Below are 7,527 nucleotides of genomic sequence, written 5' to 3'. Positions count from 1 at the left end.
CAAGGAGCTGCTGGGGGCCCTGAGGGCCAGGCAGGGGGGTACGGCCAGCCGCTGACAGCCTGCTCTGCCCACCAGCCGTGCCACTGGGCACCGTGGTGGTCCCCGGAGACAGCGACCTGGAGCTCTGCCGCGCCCACATCGAGAGGCTCCAGCAGGTGAGGGGGTCGGGAGCCTGCCCCGTGTGGGCCCACCCGCTCTAGTTTCTGTTCTCTGCCAACTCTCGGCCTTTGCTTCTCTTGGCAGGAGCCCGAAGGTGCTGGAGCCAAGTCCCCCACCTCCCAGAAACTGTCCCCTAAGTGGTGCTTCCTAGATGGTGAGTGGCCCCGAAGGACCAGCTCCTGGTGTCCCCGGGCTGTGTCCTGCCCCCTCCCGCAGGGCTCCCGGTGGGGCAGCGGCTATCTGGGCCTGTATAAGGGCCTCCTGCCGCCTCAGACGGCTCTCTGCCCCCCCTCACAGCCACCACTGCCAGCCGCTTCTACAGGATCGACCGGGCCCAGGTGAGCACCACCCCGGGGCCCCTCTGCCTTTGGCCCGCACCTCCACAGACGGGCTTGCCCCTCGGCCTGCTGGGTGGTGCCGGCACGCCTGCCTGTGCTCGCAGATGGGGGGTAGGCACGCTGCCCACAGGCAGAGGGAGCTGGCGGGTGCCCAGAAAAGTGGCCGGTGAGCCACAGGGGTGAAGGCACTTCTGGCCAGGTGCGGGGTGCCCCGGGCAAAGGCTCAGCAGTGGGAAGGAGCTGGGAAGGCAGCAGGGAGGGAGACTGGCAGGGCCCCCTCACGGAGGTTCCGCCTGCCGGAGGCTTCTCCGGGCCCGCGGGCCTGGCTGCATCTGTACTCCCACCGTCGGCTACCCTGGAAGGTTCCTGACTCCTGGCGCCTGACCGCCCCACCCACAGGAACACCTCAACTATGTGACTGAGATCGCCCAGGACGAGATTTATATCTTGGACCCTGAGCTGCTGGGGGCATCGGCCCGGCCTGACCTCCCAACCCCCACTTCCCCTCTCCCCACCTCCCCCTGCTCACCCACGCTCCGGTGAGTCCTGCGTCTCCTCCAGTCCCCTGGCTCGAAACCTCGCCTACAAGCCGGTACCTCCTGACGTCCTCCCTTCAGCGCCAAACGCGTGTCCACTGTCCAGCTGGCTGCCGGGTCCCCACAGGCCCCTCCCTGGCTGAGTCACTGGCAGAGAACCAGACCTGGCCAAAACCCAACTGACCAGCCCTTTGCCGCCCCCCCCCGCCCCGGGGGCAGTGGTGTCGCCATCCACCCTGCTGCTCTGGCCGGAGACCCGGGCTCCCCCTCTGACCTCTCCTCTGCAGTCCTGTCCGCTGTCCCCCAACATCTGAGCACGGCAGCCTGAGCCGGGGCCTCCGAGCTCCCCTCCGTCCGCACTGCCCAGCGCCGTGCCCTTCCCGGCCCTTCGCGGCCTCCAGTGTGCCCGCCTCAGGACTGTCCCCGGTCCTCCCCGAGCTCCCCGCTCCACTCACACCTCAGCTTGGGAGTTTCCTCCCCAGAGAAGTCTTCCCAGGAGCCCCGGCTGACGTTGCTGTGAGACCCCAGCACGCCGCCCTGTGTTCTTCGTAGCCCTGCCCGCTCTGAGGAGGCCTTCTTCCTTTGCGGACGGGTCTGTCTCCCTGACTAGAATGTAAGCTCCGCGAGAGCAAGCTCTCCATGTGTCTTGTTCACTGCTGTGTCGCCGGCACCCGGCGTGGCACCTGCTGTGTAGGAGGCACTCAGTAAACTGTCGGCAGAACACAGGGCGCCCCCTGGTTGGGGCAGGGGGGTGACAGCTGTCGCTGGGTCCGTCTCATCCTGCTCTGCTTGCAGGTCACTACCAGGGGATGCGGCGCCCCCTAAAGGTGAGGCCTCTCCCTTCTCCCTGGTCCCGGTGGGGGTGGAGCCCCCCACAGCCACAACCCGCCAGGGCCCCCGCCCTGGGCAGGCCCATGCCTCCGCCCAGCATGTCTGCACCCACACAGGGCCGGCGCCTGCGGCCCCAGGGTGTAACGGGCAGGTGTTCCGTGCAGGTGAGGAGCTGATAGAGGCCGCCAAGAGGAACAACTTCTGTAAGGTACTAGGAGGGCTCGGCCCCCCGCCCCGCCGCCCCGAGCTCCCGCGCCCCGGGGGGCAGGGCCTCCGGGTGGGGCCCAGTTAGCCTGTCGTCGTCTGGCCCTCTGCAGGATCTCCGTGCTGATTGTCCCATTCCGCCTTGCCCCTGTCCAGCTCACAGTGTCCCTTCGTAGGGGCTTGCTAGCACAGTGTGCCTGTCCCCGGTGCTCAGAGAGGAGCAAGTCTTAGAGGAACCACAGGCCCCAGGGCCTGGTGCTCAGTGCTCCCGGGGAGCCCAGAAGCCCCGGGTCTCTGCCCTACACTTCAGAAAGACGCCCAGAGGGATGACGTGTGTGAGCACAGTAGGGTCAGGCCTGCGGCCTATGGGAGTTGGGGGACATTTCTGTGGCTGGCACGCGGGTGGCCGTGAGGAGCCCCAGCCCTGCTCTGCCTCCTGCCCTCAGCTCCAGGAGCTGCACCGAGCTGGGGGCGACCTCATGCACCGGGACGAGCAGAGCCGCACGCTCCTGCACCATGCCGTCAGCACGGGCAGCAAGGACGTGGTCCGCTACCTGCTGGACCACGGTGAGCTGGGCCACTGGGGCCCCAGGGCCAGGGCGGGAGGAGGGGAGATGGCCGGCTTCCCTGACCGCCCCCTCCCCTCTCCTCCAGCCCCCCCAGAGATCCTTGACGCTGTGGAGGAGAAGTGAGTATCTGGGCAGGGCGAGACCTTGGTCACCCTGGAAACTGCCCCGTCTTCATCTAGCCCCTCCCACTCGGCCGGTCAGAGCCTAGAAACCCTTCCAGGCCACATCCGCTCGGCCCTTGCCCCACAGCCCCGAGTTCCCTTCTGTGTCTGATAGCCCTCTGGAGACGGGACAAGAGGGCCCCGAGGACAGGATGGGGGTCCACAGCCAGTCCCTGTTTCCACAGTGGGGAGACTTGTCTGCACCAGGCGGCAGCCCTGGGCCAGCGTACCATCTGCCACTACATCGTGGAGGCGGGGGCCTCTCTCATGAAGACAGACCAGCAGGTGAGCAGACTGGCAGGGAGCCCCTTCCCCAGCGCGGGCCCTTGTGAGCGCCGAGCCATGGAGGAGAGCCACCTCTTAGGACTGGAAGCTGTCCTTCAACCCACACCCTCCGGACTCTGAGAAACCTGAGCCTGCGCTGGAGAAGGGGGTGTTGGGGCCGGTGGGCAGCCCACGACTGCCTGTCCTTTGAAGCTTTTCCTTTCCTCACCGGCCACCTGGATGGAAGGTCCCCTGCCCTCTCCTCAGGCCCCTGAAGTGATGGCAGCCCCCCCCTCCTCCAGGGCGACACTCCCCGGCAGCGGGCCGAGAAGGCTCAGGACACGGAGCTCGCCGCCTACCTGGAGAACCGGCAGCACTACCAGATGATCCAGCGGGAGGACCAGGAGACGGCCGTGTAGCAGGAGGGACAGGGCCAGCCAGGGGAGCAGCCCCCTCATCGCCCACCTCACTGCCACATTCCAGTCGGACGACCACGGGGGGACCCGTGCCCCAGGGAAGGAGCCCCGTGCTGCCCCCTGAGGAGCCGCCCAGGCCTGGGGCTGGACTCTGAGGAGCTGGGGGATCCCACCTGTCCCCCTGAGGCCCCAGCCTGACCCGGGCCTGACAGGGGAACAAGAAACTGGACTGGGCCGGGCAGGCCTTTGGGGGACTGGGGCGGGACCACCTCAGGGCCGCCGACACCGTCCCTGCGGCGGGTGCCCTCCCTAGGAGTTAGGGGTAGCGGGGGAGGGCAGCGGGGCTTGGGGCCCTTATCAGGGAGCCTTCGGGAAGAGGCTTCCTAAGCCGCCTGGGCCGCGAGGGCCCGGACTCTGAGCCTGCGGGCAGCTTGGGCCCTCTCTCCTGCCCCGACCCCACCCTCCCCGGGGCTTCCTCCCGGAAACACGGAGCCTGCTGCGTTTGCCTGCCCGCCGCCCTGCTTGGCTCCTGCCCCCCGGACCCTCCCCGTGTACCCAGTCATTTCACCACCGCCGACCGTGTGGCCTGGGGGTTGGAGTGGGGCTCTCGTGGTGACATGTTTACAGCTGGGTGTGACTCAGTAAAGTGGACTTTTTTCCTTTCTGCTCTTTTTTTCTTGCGGAGGAGGTCTTCCGGAAGCAGCGGGGTCTGGTGGTGGGGAGACTGGACACCCTGGGCTTCTACAGACCCTCTTCTGGGGGATCCTGGTTCCTGTTTGGGGGTGGGGTCTCAGGGCCTGCCTGGGACCTGACCTCGGCCTGGCGGCACGGCTCGCCGGGGCCGGGGGAGGAGCTGATTTCCTCTCGCTTCCCGCTTCCCGCAGGGACGACAACAATGAAAGTGAAAGAGAGGTGGGGCGGGGGGCGAGGCCTGGATTCTTCGGCCCCTTTGCCCTGTGGCCTTGGGCAAGCCCTCTCCCCCAGGCCCCAGTTACTTTTGCTGTTTAGGGGATCGGGTGAGGTGATCCCCGAGGCCCCAGGGTCGGAACGGGTGGGCATTTGCAGCAGCCGCCGCCTTGGCTGGGTCTGGAACTTCTCAGACGGCGCTTGTCAGCTCCCAAGCCTCACCAAATCCAGGCCTGCGGGCTCCTCCCCAACCCCCCAACTTCCTCCAGCTCCCGCCCCCGAAAACCTGCGCTCCTGAAAGGCGCGGCGCCGTCCGCGTCCCCCGAGCCCGAGCGCTTTCTCTGGGGCTCCCCGAGCACCGAGCAGAGTGGCTCCCTGTACACTTGGTGAAACGACCCGCGGTGGGGGCTGGCGCTCCTTCCCCAGCAGCTAAGGGGGCGCAGAGGGCCGGTCCTCGACGGGGTTAAACAGTCATCGGGGGACGGAGCCGCACACAGGCTGGAATGCGGGCCCCGCGCCGAGCGCCGGGACCCGTGACACCCCCGGGGCTCCGAGCTCCCTCCCAAGTCCCCATCCTCCCAGTCTTCCCTCCCCGGGAAGGAAGGCGGGCGTCCTGCGGGGAAAGAGAACGGCCCCGGGGAGGGGGCAGAGGCGGCGGCGGCAAGCTGGGGCTGGGGCAGGGGCCGGGGGAGCCAGGGCAGGACAGGGTCCTGGGGCCGGGAGACCCGGGCTCGGGAGATGGGGCGGGGGGAGCCGGCAGAGTCCGTCGTCTGAACGCGGACGGCCCGGGCGGGGCGAACGGGGGGTGCGGGGACCCGCGGCGGGAAGCCGGGGTAGAAGCGCCCGGGGGCGCGGGGCGGGAGCGGAGGCGGGGACGCCGGGGTCGGGGGGCGGCGCGGGTTTGAGGGGAGGGGGCGGGGCGGGTCCTTCCTCGGTGGGGGTGGGGGGCGGGGAGGGGGCGGGGGCCCATGTGACCGGCTCAGACCGGTTCTGGAGACAAAAGGGGCCGCGGCGGCCGGAGCGGGACGGGCCCGGCGCGGGAGGGAGCGCAGCACGGCGGGCAGCGAGCGAGTGAGCGCGCGGGGGCCCCGGCCGACGTGCGGCGGCGGCGGCCTCGGCCCCTCGCCCGCTGGGCCCCAGGCGACCCGGAGCCCGGAGGCGTGTGGGGGTCTGAGCTGCGTCCTGGGCTCCAGGCCGCCCCCAGGGAGACGCCTGCGGCTGTGCGCCCCAGCTAGCGGCGAGGGGCCGACCCCAGAGCCCTCCAGCCGCCGCCGCCGCCGCCGCCGCGGCCCGTGGGCCTGGAGCGTGGGGACGGGGGTGGGAGGTGCGCGCGTGCCGGCCCCCCGTGGGGAAGGGGGCGGGCGGGGGCCTCTGACCCGACCTCTCCTCCGCAGGATGCAGCACCGAGGCGTCCTCCTCCTCGCCCTCCTCACCCTGCTGGCGCTCACCTCCGCGGTGGCCAAAAAGAAAGGTGATAACGGGGTGTGGGGGACTGGAGGAGGGCTGGAGACGGGCCGGTGAGGCCGGCAGCCTCGGGCCTGGCCGCCGGGGGTTCCGAGGCCCGGACCCCAGGAAGCGATCCCCGAGTGTGTCTGAGCTCCGTTCCCCGTGCGTCTTAGACAAAGTGAAGAAGGGCGGCCCGGGGAGCGAGTGCGCGGAGTGGACCTGGGGGCCCTGCACCCCCAGCAGCAAGGACTGCGGCGTGGGTTTCCGCGAGGGTACCTGTGGGGCCCAGACTCAGCGCATCCGGTGCAGGGTGCCTTGCAACTGGAAGAAGGAGTTTGGAGGTGAGGTGGGGTGCAGGCGAGGGCAGGAGAGGGGACGGGCCCAGCCTCACCGAAACCTGGGCAGGTCTGTGGCCTCCAGCCACTGGCTGCCCAGATCTGACCCGGGGCGCTCTCCCGCCAGCCGACTGCAAGTACAAGTTTGAGAGCTGGGGGGCGTGTGATGGGGGCACGGGCACCAAAGCCCGCCAAGGCACCCTGAAGAAGGCGCGGTACAATGCCCAGTGCCAGGAGACCATACGCGTGACCAAGCCCTGCACCTCCAAGACCAAAGCCAAAGCCAAAGGTCAGGGAAGTGGAGGAGGGTGTGGGGGTCATTGCCGGGGGCTGCCACCACCTGTGAAAGGGAATGGTTAAGCCTGAGGTTTTGGATGTGGCGGGTGACTTCCTGACCTCTCTGCCCTCGGTTTTTCCTGTCTGTGGAGATACCTTAGGTGGGCAGGTACTGAGGGTGGCCCACAGAAGGTGCTCAGGAGTTATTAAGTCCTTCTGGCCCGAGTGGAAGTACAAACTCGCTCTGTTCTGTTGGAGCATTTTGCTTAGGATTCAGGGAGTTGTCCTGGAAGGGCTTCGCTTTGTCATCTCTCCAGCCAGAGAGAACATTTGGTCAGCATGGGTCCTTTCTAGTATCAGAAGGACTTCACGGTCCTGCCATCCCTTAGCTGGTTCCTGATTCACAGCAGCCCAGAGAGGCCATCGGGGCAGAGGTGAATCAGCCCAGTTGTTAGGGGAGGAGGTGGAGGCTGAGGGCTGTGGGGACCAAGAACTTGAAGATTTTCCGAGCACCAGTGAAAGTATAGAAGTTGGTGTGGGGGGGGGTAGGTCCAGCATCAATATGGCTGCACTCTCCCACGGGGTACCGGGGTCCGCTGATCTACAGCCACTAGGGGGCAGAATTTTCTCCCTAATGTATGGGCTGGGGGCGGTTTGGGGGGGGCGGTGTCTCTACTAGGTCACCTGAACTCAGCTAACACGTTGTTTCTTGCTTGTTTTACAGCCAAGAAAGGGAAGGGAAAGGACTAGCCGCCAGGTCTGGATGCCAAGGAGCCCGGGGCCGGTGCCCTCCCTCTCACGGGCCCAAGAGCTCACCTACCAGTGCCTTTTGTCTACTCGTTAGCTTTCTCAATCATACCCTGCTTCTTCCCTTTCATTCCTCCACCCCCCACCCCCAAGTGTCCGGGAGGGACAGGGGACTGTGGACAGCTTGAGCCTCCTGCCCCAGAGGGATGTGAATCCCGGTACCCGCTTTTGTTCTTCCCCACAAAGATGCCATTACTGAGAAATAAATAAACTGTTGTGTTTGTTTTTTTTTTTTCTTCCCAATAAAAGCTTTTCCTTTAATATATAAAAGCCCCAACC

General features: G+C 67.1%; 2 protein-coding genes across 9 annotated transcripts in view; both read left to right on the top strand.

Annotated features, from left to right (window-relative positions):
* The window catches only part of DGKZ (diacylglycerol kinase zeta), a 40,651-nt gene extending 36,511 nt beyond the window's left edge, over positions 1-4,140 (top strand). For all 6 annotated transcript variants that reach the window (XM_081798208.1, XM_081798207.1, XM_081798211.1 and 3 more), the window contains 10 exons: positions 59-155; positions 244-313; positions 457-497; positions 897-1,036; positions 1,829-1,860; positions 2,029-2,072; positions 2,515-2,635; positions 2,723-2,756; positions 2,984-3,083; positions 3,365-4,140. In XM_081798208.1, the coding sequence (XP_081654334.1) occupies positions 59-155; positions 244-313; positions 457-497; positions 897-1,036; positions 1,829-1,860; positions 2,029-2,072; positions 2,515-2,635; positions 2,723-2,756; positions 2,984-3,083; positions 3,365-3,481 (796 nt within the window). In that variant the 3' untranslated portion in view covers positions 3,482-4,140. The remainder of the gene's footprint in view (positions 1-58; positions 156-243; positions 314-456; positions 498-896; positions 1,037-1,828; positions 1,861-2,028; positions 2,073-2,514; positions 2,636-2,722; positions 2,757-2,983; positions 3,084-3,364) is intronic.
* Positions 4,141-4,369: 229 nt separating this feature from the next.
* MDK (midkine) lies at positions 4,370-7,525 on the top strand. Of its 3 annotated transcripts, none has more exons than XM_031018897.2 (5): positions 4,370-4,390; positions 5,779-5,855; positions 6,004-6,171; positions 6,293-6,454; positions 7,166-7,525. In XM_031018897.2, the coding sequence occupies exons 1-5, from the start codon at positions 4,374-4,376 to the stop codon at positions 7,189-7,191; spliced, it is 450 nt and encodes a 149-aa protein (XP_030874757.1). In that variant the 5' UTR covers positions 4,370-4,373; the 3' UTR covers positions 7,192-7,525. The 3 variants fall into 3 exon arrangements, with proteins under 3 accessions (XP_030874757.1, XP_030874759.1, XP_081654332.1); XM_031018899.2 differs by lacking the exon at positions 4,370-4,390 and adding an exon at positions 4,548-4,785; XM_081798206.1 differs by lacking the exon at positions 4,370-4,390 and adding an exon at positions 5,336-5,455.
* Positions 7,526-7,527: the final 2 nt, after the last annotated feature.

The sequence above is a fragment of the Leptonychotes weddellii genome, chromosome 11, assembly GCF_054177405.1.
Source record: "Leptonychotes weddellii isolate Sample4059 chromosome 11, ASM5417740v2, whole genome shotgun sequence".
NCBI classification, from domain to species: domain Eukaryota; kingdom Metazoa; phylum Chordata; class Mammalia; order Carnivora; family Phocidae; genus Leptonychotes; species Leptonychotes weddellii.
The sequence above is the reverse complement of the archived record's forward strand: the minus strand, read 5'-3'. Positions and strand labels throughout refer to the sequence as shown.

Excerpts from the sequence above, each read along its gene's own strand:
- MDK (XM_031018897.2), top strand. Across the intron at positions 5,856-6,003 it reads CGCGGTGGCCAAAAAGAAAG|ACAAAGTGAAGAAGGGCGGC; the intron begins GTGATAACGGGG and ends CGTGCGTCTTAG. Across the intron at positions 6,172-6,292 it reads CTGGAAGAAGGAGTTTGGAG|CCGACTGCAAGTACAAGTTT; the intron begins GTGAGGTGGGGT and ends CTCTCCCGCCAG.